The sequence below is a fragment of the Myotis lucifugus genome, unplaced genomic scaffold, assembly GCF_000147115.1.
Source record: "Myotis lucifugus unplaced genomic scaffold, Myoluc2.0 scaffold_8, whole genome shotgun sequence".
In the NCBI taxonomy this organism is placed as follows: Eukaryota; Metazoa; Chordata; class Mammalia; order Chiroptera; family Vespertilionidae; genus Myotis; species Myotis lucifugus.
Genome location: NW_005871056.1, coordinates 3,981,820 through 3,994,333, shown reverse-complemented (window position 1 = coordinate 3,994,333; position 12,514 = coordinate 3,981,820). Strand labels below are relative to the sequence as shown.

Here is a 12,514-nt window from a genome sequence, read left to right as displayed (position 1 = left end):
GAGAATTACCAATTATAGAGTCATGAAGTGAGCAAATGGTACTGGAAAAATGGCATCGATAGATTTGTCGCAGGGTTGCCAAAACCCTTTAATTTGTAAAAAATGCAATATCTGCAAAGTGCAATTAATGGAGGTATGTCTAAGGCAAAGACTTGAGGAGATACCTCTATAGCTCTTGCTCTCTGTCAGATCCATCCTCTATCCAGTTTTTGGATCCTCACATTGTGGCTTCCTTGAACTCTGACTCTCTTGAACTTGGCTCTACTATACTCTTGAGTTTTCCCTTTCTTGTCCCATGACCTGGTAACTCTCTGGAGAGTATGCTGGGACAGTTATAGAACTCATTTTTATTTTGGAGATCACAACCCTGTGCTGCCTGTTTTCCAGGACTGAAAAGTGTTGTTTCATATTTTTTGTCCAGATTGATTGATTGATTGATTGATTTATATTGATATCAGAAATGAAGGGAGAGGGAGAGAGAGATAGAAACATCAGTGATGAGAATCATTGTTTGGCTGCCTCCTGCACACCCTCACTGGGGATCAAGCCCACAACCTGGGCATGTGCCCCGACCAGGAATTGAATCCTCCACCTTTTGCTGCATGATGCACCAACCAACTGAGCCACATTGGCCAGGGCACTTAGCAAAATACTTTTAAGGTTTCTGCATGTTGTGGCATATATCAGTATTCATTCCTTTTAGTGTTCCTCACAATGGCTCTCCCTTCTGTGGTCTCTCTTTTGTGAACTAAAATAGAGACTAATAAAAAGAATGGAATTATTACTATAGCTAAAAAACTGTATTAAGCAGATTGCATGAGGAGAAGTGAAAATAAATGACTTTCAGGCTAATGTTAGAAAAAGGTTCTCTCTGTGATAATTGTACTTTAATGCAATTTTATTTTTCAGCTTTCTAACTTTCTAGGTTTTTTTTTTTTGTTTTTTTGTTTTTTGGTCTTACTGTGACTGTGGATTGTGACTATTGCTTTAAACTCTAGATCAGTAGTTCTCAACCTGTGGGTTGTGACACCTTTGGCGGTCGAACGACCCTTTCACAGGGGTCGCCTAAGACCATCCTGCATATCAGATGTTTAAAGTACGATTCATAACAGTAGCAACATTACAGTTATGAAGTAGCAACGAAAATAATTTTATGGTTGGGTCACAACATGAGGGCCAGAAGGGCCAGAAGGTTGAGAACCACTGCTCTAGATTGAGGCCTTGGGAATTACCATTTACATTTTATTAATTTTTTATTTGCATAATAACATTCTAGAAGATTCCGTGCATGGTTGGAAAGTTACGAAAATGCAGAATTGTTCCATTTACCAGAATACTTAAGTTGCACATTGAATGAATTATTTAAATTAATTATTTAGTATTTATTAGTTAGTTTCAAATTTTCTAAGTTTTTTAGGTGGATTAACTTATAAAAAATTCATAATAACTTTGTCAGGTGCTAGCAGTTACCTTCATTTTATAGATAAATAAGTAGGGGTACATAGAAATTGGTTATGTTGCCCAAGGTCACACAGGTATGTAAGTAACAGAGCTGGGATTTGAACCTAGGCAGTCTGACTCCAGTTATAGTGTTATCCTAAAATGCTGGTTGCTCACATCTGCAGTTCAGCCACCATGCCTATCAATTCCTGAGGTGTGTAGAATGTTTTCTGTATATGCAGTGCTCTCACATAGTGTCTCATTTAATATTCTCAACACTTCCAGGAGCAAGATGGACTTAAGTATACTTTTTTTTTGTTTAAAAGTGTATTTCCAGAGTTATTGTTTAGATACTTAACATTTGTATTCAAAGTTATATATTAAAGATCTACTAGATACCAGGCACTGCATTAAGTTCTTTGGAGATTTCAAAAATGGATTATACTTGAATGCTCTCATTTAGAAAAAAAGTTAGGATATGAATCATGATACTAAATAGAAAGTGTCCTACTGGAGAGTGTGTGTTCTGGAAGACCAGAGTAGTGAGATGTTTTTCTGTATTGCCACTTTCTTCTCTTGCCTGTTGCTTGCTTCATTTTACCATGCTAACTCTGAGAATTTTAAATTGGGTGGTTTGACCCTTCAGTTCGCAGTCATTCCGAGGCCTGTCGTTACTATTTGCAAAAATAACCTAGAACATATGGTTTTATTTGGTTTTTAGGGAATGACAGAGGAAGAGGAAGACAAACTTTTGGCACTAAAAGACTTCATGATGAAATCTAACAAAGCAAAGGCCAATATAGTGGACCAGAGCCATCTTCATGATAGTAGTCAGAAGGGCGTAATTGACTTGGCTGCCTTGGGCATAACCGGGAGACAAGTAGATCTTGTTAAAACCAAACAGGAACCAGATGACAAGCGAGGTTAGTACATTTGTGTGTGTAGCTTGTAATTATTAGTTATTTCATAAAGCTACTGTTAGCTAATTAGTAATAAAATAAAAGTCACATATCCTAGATATATAACTTTCATATACAGCTAGTGACTTCATTATGTAGTAGGAAGATTTGGGGGAGGAAAAGTGGAGAAGTGAACTACAGGTTAAAGGTAAAATAACCTGCCAAAATCACGGCTCTGTGTCAGAATCAGATTCAAATCAAAGCTTGACTCTAAAGCCCTACTCTTGTAATAAAATCATGTTGCCTCTATGGAGGTGTATGACTGAAGGTGAAATTCTATTTTTTAATCCTTTAAACACTAACCCAAAGTGAGTAGTCTATGTAAAATGAAATGTTTCTAGTTTGTTATTAGTGAGTAATGTTCAGTGATTTGAAAAGAATAGTCTTGTTATTAACAATGAAATACAAGAAAGTGGAGACCAAAGAAGCCTTAATCATTTGAAGTCTCTAGATTTAGAATTGTCAGGCCTTGTAATGACAATGACACTGACATTGATTTGTATGAGGTTTTTAAGATCTCAAGCCTTTTCCCCCTAACCCTTTTTGGAGATGTACTCACGTCCAAGTACATGTTTTTAAAAATTCCTCTATTCAAGTATCAACTTATGAGGGCAGCTGATGAATTATATTTAAAATAAACCTCTAATTGCCAAATTTGGGATAAAGTATTTGCGACTTAATTATCAATGGTTTGCATTCGTAATAGGTAAAGCATTGCATTTAATAAGAAAATGGAAGCACTGCCACAAGAAAAATAGTGAAGGATTTGAACATACAACTAATAGAATACTAGAAATGCATATGTTTGAAAGGTAAATAAAGAAATGCGAATTAAGACAGTGAGATGCCATTTTCTGCCTATGTGATTAGCAAAGACTGATGATGCCTAGCGTTAACAAGAGTGTAGGGAAATAGGTATTTCATACACTGTAGATGAGATTATAAATTGAACATACTCTTGTTAGAAGACAATGTCCTCCCTAGGACTCACTGTTTTCAATTCTGGAAATTTCTCCTAAGAAAAACTAACATGCATGTGAAGAAATGTTCTCGGTGAAAAAAAAAAAAAAAGAAAGAAAGAAATGAAGTGCCCATTGATAGGGATTGGTAAAATAAATGTTCAACATATTTAGTTAACTATAAGAAAAAGCAAGTTGTGAAACAGCATATACTATGTTTGTAAAATAATATGGCAGTATATTACTAAATTATATAGTTTATGAGGTATACAAACTTATGGGAGTAATTCATATTATATTTTGGTAATTCTGGAACTTGGTGTTACTTAATATACATTTTGTAATTGGACAAAGATATAAAAAAAGGATTTCTCATCCGTTTATGGTCAGGAGGTAGCTGTATAACAATTGATTTTTATTCTATTTTTATTTTGTTTTCTTAAGCAACCAATACTGGAAATAGGTCATATTTAGCAGTGTGGTCACTGACATTTGAAAAAGTATTTTTGTTAGTAGTTCTCCAAATGAAGTGTTACTTGAAATTGAGCTAGCCTTGGGAAACTAGGAAGCAATCAGGTCTAATTATTAACACCATTGAAAGTGTATCTGTTCCACCTGTCCTAGGATGAAGTGAGAGTTAGTGAGTTTTAATATAAACATAAATATGTTGGAGATCATAAAGAACAACTAGGGTGAAAGTCCAATGCCGTCTCTCCCCCACCAAAAAACCCCCAAAAAACAACAGCAATAAAAATACATACTGGTTTTAGAGGCTTCCTTCAGTCTATTCTGAATCTCTTTTTGTAGCTAGAAAACATGTGAAACAAGACTCAAATGTAAATGAAGAATGGAAAAGCATGTTTGGGTCACTGGAACCACCGACCATCCCTCAGGCCCTACCGAAAGGGAGTGACCAGGAGGTGATTCAGACTGGGAAGCCTTCTCGTTCCGAGTCCTCCGCTGGCATTTGCGTCCCCTTGTCAACTTCTCCGCAGGTACTGTCACCTAGGCAGTAGTCTTCCTTTGGGATGTTTAAAGGCTGTGTACTGTACTGTAGGAGGACATGTTTCTTTTTAAGACAGGTTTATGTTTAATTTTATAGCCAAGGGGAAACCTAGTTATTGAAAGCATCAAAAAGGTCTTGTTTTAGAGTACTCACTAATAAAGTGATTTGAAATTGTGATTGGAGACATTATTATGAACTGTGATTATAAATTAGTGTGCAGTGAACCTTTTATTTCTCTTTTTATTCTTCCTCTAGTATAACATCGTTATATCTGTAAATAACAAAAACGCTTCTGGGAAGAAAAGTCCCAGGTTTGCCCTGTGTGAGAATAACATGATGATTGAGATATATTTGAAATAAATTTGTAATTTAAGGTAACTCTTCCCTAGCCAGTCATATTTTAAATGAAAATACTTACTGAACAAATGGATAACATTCTATTTCTTCTTTTCACTTAACTTAATGAGGATTTTTGTTTAATGTTATTGCTACACTGATAATTTTTTTAATGTAGAAGTTTGCATACGTGATATTGTGGTTAAACTTAATTTTAACTAGGTTTTCATTGAAAGCGTCATTGTATTTGAATGGATTTAAAAATCAGTATGTAAATAAGGACAAAAAGCCGATTTGATGAATAAAGAGAACATAGGTACATTTTTGTCAACAGATATACTTTGCTTATGATATAAATACCTATAATTCTATTTGTCTTGTAGGTTCCAGAAGTGACACATGCCCAAAGTAGAAAACCAACAATACAGGTTTTAAGTAGTACAATTTTACCGTCCCCCTACCAGATTCGGATCACGACTTGTAAAACTGAGCTTCAGCAACTCATACAACAAAAGCGGGAGCAGTGCAATGCTGAGAGAATAGCTAAGCAGATGATGGAAAACGCAGAGTGGGAGAGTAAACCACCACCGCCTGGTAAGGTGCCATTGCTAGGGAGTTGTATTCCAGCCTGGGTGCTGAAGCCTAGACTCTAATGCAGGGTACTGATAATTAACTACCAGGCAAAGGGAGTCAGAACAGACTGCCACTTTGGCAGCCTAGAGGAAGAAACAGTAAGTGAGAAATCTAAAGTTAATTGTGGAGTTTGGATCATCTTAGCTGTAGGGGCAACTTGCAGTGTCTTGTTTAAGTCACTATTTTAGCCTGTCTGTGGCCCATTTCCCCCATTTACCAAGTTAGGTTTCACCTGCTAGCTTTAGTGCTATGCTGCTTTCTCATTGAATGCCAGGCTTCTTTTTCAACTTTCAATTTCTGAAGTGTTTAACATCTTAATTTTCTTTTAATTAATCCTCATCGGAGGATATATTTTTCCAATTGATTTTTTTTTTAGGGAGAGTGGAAGAGAGAGGGAAAGACAGGGAGAAACATGGATGTGAGAGAAACACATCTATTGGTTGCCTTGTGCATGAGCACTGACCAGGCCCTGGGCCGAGGAGGAGCCTGCAACCAAGGACAGTGCCCTTGACCAGAATCCAAACCGGGACCCTTTGGTCTGCAGGCCGACACTCTATCCACTGAGCCAAACTGGCCAGGGCAACATCTTAATTTTCTTTTAAAAAGTGATTAAAAACATAGAAAATTATGGGTGCTTTGAAAAGAAAACAAAATTACCTCTACCCAACCATTCAGCAATTATCAACATTAAGATTTTGGGGAAATACTCCTAAATGCTGAGATTTGAAAGAAAATTAGATATTTCAGATGAAAACGTGGCTCAGTTATGACTTGCCCAGTTTAATGTGGAAGAGCTAGTCTTTGATATTAGATTTGCAGATTTTGAAAAACATTTTTAATGAGTTTCTATGTATAGATTTTTAATAATAAAAATTTATCTTGAATACTGAGGAGAAATGTATAGTGTGGTTATGTATAGAGATTTAAAATTATGTGAATTTCCATGGGTTTCTATTGTGAACTCAGGGAAAATGCTGGTATAGATAAATGATTTAAAGATTTAGAAAATATTATTAAGTGGTTAGTGGCATTTTGAAGTCACATAAATTTTCTTATCAAAATAAATATGGTGGAATATTTAAGTTGTTTCTGTAATATAGTTCAATATTATTTACCAACACTGCTTTAAAAAAAAGTTGACCGCAAGCTGTTTTATTTTTTGATAGAACCTGTCTTTTTTAAGTGGTATTTTGTACTTTATGTGGAGCTGTTATACATTTTATACATTAATCACAGAAAAGGTGTCAAATTTTGTGGTTCAAGAAATGTGCAGTGACTGTTGGGCTCTTACATTTTCCCCCCACACTTGAGTTGTTGTGTGAAATTGATTTTCTCTAGAGGGAAATGTTCAACCTAGCCTGGGAGATTATCTAGACTTCATGGCAAAGTGTTTTGATCGTTTTCAAATCCAGCATATCTTCCTTAAAAATCATATCCAGCTGTTCTTCTCACACATGTGGGTTAGAGATCCAAGGGGAAACATTGTATTTTTTATCTTAGTGTAAGCCAAGTTTGGAAGTAGTCTTGGTTTCATTTTTGTTTCTTGATAAAAAAGAATTTCATCCTAAATGACATTGTTATTACTTAAGTAGGCACAGTGCTAACTCCTAATATAGTATGATCTTTAGAGTAGCTTTCTGTTTTGTTTTATTTTAAAATTATTAAAAATGATGAAATGTTGCATATACTATAGAATTTTATTCATCAAACCTTAAAGACAGTTATGTGCAAGGACATGCTAGATACTATGAATTATTCAGAATAGATAAAACATGGTGTCTTAGCCTCAGAGAATTTATAATTTATTAAAGGAAATTACTCATACACAAAAAATATACAATAAAACAGAAAGGTATACTAGTAGATGTCATAAAAAAGTACTAGAAAATTCATGGGCATCCTGAGGCTGTAATTTATAATACCATTTATACTAACACTAGAAGCCCATTGCACGAAGATTTGCGCAATAGACCTTCCTTCCCCTGGCTGCTGGCACCGGTTTTCCTTCAGCACCCAGGACCCAGGCTTTTGGTCCGGCCGCAGTGAGGCTTGGCTTCTCTGCTGCAGCCGCAGTGAGGTTTCAGTCTTTACTCTGGCCGGAGACTTCAGTCTTCGCTCCGCGCCTGCGTATACAAATTAACTGCCATCTTTGTTGGGTTAATTTGCATAGTCGTTCTGATTAGCTGGTGGGCGTAGTGGAGTGACACCAATTTGCATGTTTCTCTTTTATTAGTGTAGGTCAGTGATTCCCAAAGTGGGCGCTACCGCCCCCCGGTGGGCGCTGCAGCGATCCAGGGGTGCGGTGATGGCCACAGGTGCATTTGGGGGCAATGAGTAACTGCTATTAAAATTTAAAAAAAATTAATTTCCAGGGGCTGAGTAATATTTTTTCTGGAAAGGGGGCGGTAGGCCAAATAAGTTTGGGAACCACTGGTGTAGGTGTTGATGCCATAGAATAAATGACTGCAGGTAGAGAGGAAATCAACATTGGGTGCTTATCATGGACCTGGGTCAGTGTTAGACTCTATACATCTCATTTATCCATGTAGTGAGTTTTTGGTTGAAGTAATATTTCCCTCATTTTATATTGGAGGAATTGAAGCTCAGAGAGTTTAAATATGTACCCTCAGATCAGACATTTATGGTATAGTGAATCTGAGTCTTTGAGACTTTCAGGCTCAGGCTGCCTTCCTAGCATCCAGTTTCTCTAGGTCAGGATAGTCATTACCTCTTACTACCGAGCAAGTAGTCAGGGTTTTTCTGGGTAGCAAGCGACTATTGTTGCTTCTCAGATACTAGAGAAGAACTCCAGTCATTGTAAGGCTACCTTAGAAACACTTAATTGTTATCTCGGATGTCTTAATAGATAATAGTATCTGTCATGGCCCACTAGACCACTCTGTATTGGCTGTTTATTGGCACTCTTTGTTTAGTTCTTACCATTGTTCCTATGCTGGTTGTTGGTGATTATAGGTGCGGGAGGGGGGGGGGTTTGAGGGAAAGATTGTATTTATAAAAGTTTCATTTGCTTTTCCTCAGGGTGGCGTCCTAAAGGGCTACTAGTTGCACATCTTCATGAACATAAATCTGCTGTGAATCGAATTAGAGTCTCTGATGAACACTCACTTTTTGCAACATGTTCAAATGATGGTACAGTGAAAATCTGGAACAGTCAAAAGATGGAGGGGAAGACCACTACCACGAGGTAAAATATGCTTGGGGGAGAGTCCATTCATTCATTCAGTTAACATATTGATTGCTTACACTGTGCGTGATAGGCATTGTCTTAGTGCCAGGGATACAGCAATGATAAATGGACAAAAATACCTTTTCTGTGGGAGCTGATAGACGATAAGCAGTATGAGTAAAACATACAGTATGTTAGTTGGTAAAAAATGTTATGGAGGAAATGATAGCAGGAAAAAGGGATAGGGAATGCAGTAGGGTAGAATCTTAAATAAATTGGCCAGAGAATACTTCACAAAGAGAAACAGGAAAGACCTGAAAAAGGTGAGGGAGAGAGACATATGGATGTCTTGGGGAGAAGCATTTTAGGTAGAGGAAACAGGGATTTCGAAGGCCCTGAGGTAGAAAGATGTTTGACATGTTTGAGGACCAAAAGGAAGGTCTGTGTGGCTGGAGCAGAATGAATGAGAGAGTGGAACAAGAGGGGCCAGAGTATAAAGGGCCTTATAGGCTGTTGTAAAGGACTTTGACTTTTACTCTGAGGGAATGGGGAACCTTTGGAGGGTTCAGAGCAGAGGAGAGACGTGATCTGAGTTAGATTGTTGAGAATAGACTGAAAAGGAACAGGACAGAAACAGGCCTTTACAGTAATTCAAGCAAGAGGTGGAGATATTGGGAAATTACAAGATTCTGAATATATTTTGGTGGTGGCACCAATCTGATTTGCTGAATGGATTAGATGGAGTGTGAGTAAGAGAAAACTAAAAAAAAATGATGGAATGGCTGGCTATGCAAGGAAACACATACTACCATTGCCCCACTGTTAATTGTCAAAATAGAGATAGCTTATGGCTTGAAATACTGAAAACTTTAAATATACATGATGTGATTTTCATAAGTGTGATTATTATAAGAAGTATTTTAGATTTGTATTGCTCTATAGTTATGTCCTTAATATGCAGTCTTTCTGCCACCCTCATTCCTTCCCCCTGCTCCCCATTACCATCAATTCTGCCATATTCATATTTTGTGTCTAGTTTGGGTCTGAAAAGAAAACTGGTAGAAATTAAAGTCGAATCTTATGTGCATAAAATGATGTGGGGAATCTCTGGTGCTTTTCTTATCAGCTCATTAACCATAGTTAACCACAAAATCATCAAACAGCAAAATAGCTCTGATAACTAAAAGTTTACTCCTTACCACTCTGATACAAATTTGTGCTATTCATTTTTTTAAAAAGCGTTCTATATTTTTATATTGCTTAATTATTGTTTCCCTATTCATTCTCTCTTGGCATTGCATTGGTCAGAATATAAATCAAAAACTGATACGAGATTCCTGGGTCCATGTAGCAATTTTTTGCCAATTTTATTATGAAATTTTCAAACCTACAAGAAAAGTTGAGTCTCACGTGAACATCCATGTACTTGCCATGCAGATTCTATAATTATTTTATTATATTTGCTCTCATTATTATCCATCTTCCTATCAATCCATCTTTAAAATATATATTTCAAAGTACTGGACATCGGTAAAAACTGCTTGCATATCATTAACTAGAACTCAATATTTGTTCATAGTTCTTTTTTTGGCATAAAATTTATGTTATGAAGTACACAGATCTTAAGTGAACCATTCCATGAGTTTTAACAAATACATCTGTGCAAATTTAACTTCTCTAGAGATACAGAGCATAAGCATCATACCAGCTTATTCCCCTCATATTCTTCCACATACAATCCCTGACCCCTCCTTGCTTACAGCCATTTTTTAATTTCCCCCCACTGTTAATAGCATTTTTATAAACATTATAAACATCTCTTCTGATAATTACTTTCCAAATGGTTCATTGTTATTACCATCATCATTTGCATTCATTGTCACTTTTATTAGGAGGATAAGTTTAATTGACATTAGGAAACTCAAGTTAGAAGTTGGATTCATCTGTTAGCTTTGTCTGAAATGTGACACTTGGATACCACTGCCTAGAATATGACGCTGGGATACAGAGGGCATGGCTCCTGGTAAAAATCTTGTGGGAATTAACAAGTGAGATTTTGCAAAGCTAACAGATAAATCCAACTTCTAGCTTGAGATTGGATTTCCCCTGAATGCATCTGTTCTCTTACTTTGCCATTCACACCTGCTCTCTTGTTGAGTGCAGTAGGCCTTGGCTTGGTGGTGATTCATTTCAGGTCTGGGGTGGGGAAGAAGAGAAGGGAACAGAAAGTGTTGCTCTCATCACATGCCTTCATAAACCGATGAGGGGGTAAGCATATCATTACTAGTGCCAGAACCCAGTGAGGAACAGCTGGTGGCTGGGTAGAGCAGTAAAAGTGCTGTGTTTTCTCAGGAAATGTTATTGGCACATTCTGACTACTGATGCTTCTCCCCTATGTATTATGTTGGTGGACTGACTACCCAGTTCCCAGTCCCAACTTTCTGATTGGTGACTTAGGCCACCTGGATCTTGGCTCTGCCATTTTCTTCTTTCTTATTTGAATTATACTTTTAATTTGTCCCTTGAGGACTACTTGAAAAATTGCTGTTTTTTTAAACTTTCACATAGATTTTTTAATTTAATCCTTGTAGTATTTTAGATTATATTTTCCATAAATGCTTCTTCTACAAACATCCTATGTAATAAAAGGCTAATATGCAAATTGATCGAACGGCAGAACAAACGGTCGCTATGATGTGCACTGACCACCAGAGGACAGATGCTCAATGCAGGAGCTACCCCCTGATGCTCAGTGCGCTCCACAGAGGGAGTGCTGCCCAGCCAGACGTGGGGCTCACAGGTTGGCAAGTGCAGCAGTGGTGGCAGGAGCCTCTCCTGCCTCTGCAGCAGTGCTAAGCCGGACATCCCCCAAGGGCTCCTGGACTGCGAGAGGGCGCAGGCCAGGCTGAGGGCCCCCTACCCTCCCTCCCGCCCCGAGTGCCTGCACTGGGCCTCTAATACACATACTAAGAGTTCCAAAAGGCAAAGAGAGAGAAAACGGAACAGAAAGAATAGTTGAAATATGGCTGAAAATTCGCCAGCTTTGATTGAAAATATTAATCCTCATATCTAAGAAGATCAATGAATTCTAAGTAAGGCGAAAATCAATGGGAGCCATGCCAGACACATGATAAGCAAACCACTGAAAGACAAAGAATCTTGAAAACAGTAAGACAAAAAAGTGACTTACCATATACAAGAGATTTTCAATAAGGTTAAAAGCTGACATTTCACCAGAAATGATGGAAACTGGCTGCCAGTGGTATTATATATTCAAAGTATTGAAAGAATAAGATGTCAAACAATAATTATATAGTGAGAAAAAAAATATATATATAAAATAAAAAAGGAAGACATTCCAAGGGAAATAAAAACAGGGAATTTATTGCTAGCAGATTTTCCCTAAAAGGAATCTTCTGTGCTGAAAGGAAGAGACACAAGACAGTAACTTGAACCTACCTGAAGAAATAAAGAGCACTGAAAAAATATATATACATAAGTAAATATGAGAATATAAATTATTTTTTGTAACTATTTTTACCTAATAACTTAAAAATGACCTATAAAGAAAAATTGTAAAACTGTATTTTGGGGCTTATGCAAATAGTTTATGACAATAATAGTACAGAGAAGGGAGCAGGGAACAGAGATATATATTGGAGTAAAGTTTTAGTCTATTAATAAAATTAAATTAGTATTAATTTGATCACTTTTAGATGTTATTGTATTTCTTAGGGCAGTCACTAAAAAATAAACTCTAAAAAATAAAAATAATCTAAAAATAATCACTAAAAATAAACAAGGGAATTAAAATGGATACTAAAAAATATATTTTTAACAAAAAAGAAGGCAGTAACGGAAGAACAGAAGAACAGCAACAACAAAAACCATGTAAGGGAGAGAAAACAAAGAGCAAAATGTCATACATAAATCCTGCCTTATTGGTACTCACATTAAACATAAACAAAAGGCAGAAAGGATGAAAAAACAAGAT

The 12,514-nt window shown here is 36.7% G+C and overlaps 1 protein-coding gene across 6 annotated transcripts in view; it reads left to right on the top strand.

Annotated features, from left to right (window-relative positions):
* PIK3R4 (phosphoinositide-3-kinase regulatory subunit 4) overlaps positions 1-12,514 on the top strand; it is a 59,353-nt gene that overhangs the window by 31,708 nt on the left and 15,131 nt on the right. For all 6 annotated transcript variants that reach the window (XM_023749517.1, XM_023749516.1, XM_014450738.2 and 3 more), the window contains 4 exons: positions 2,162-2,363; positions 4,166-4,353; positions 5,084-5,294; positions 8,373-8,538. In XM_023749517.1, the coding sequence (XP_023605285.1) occupies positions 2,162-2,363; positions 4,166-4,353; positions 5,084-5,294; positions 8,373-8,538 (767 nt within the window). The remainder of the gene's footprint in view (positions 1-2,161; positions 2,364-4,165; positions 4,354-5,083; positions 5,295-8,372; positions 8,539-12,514) is intronic.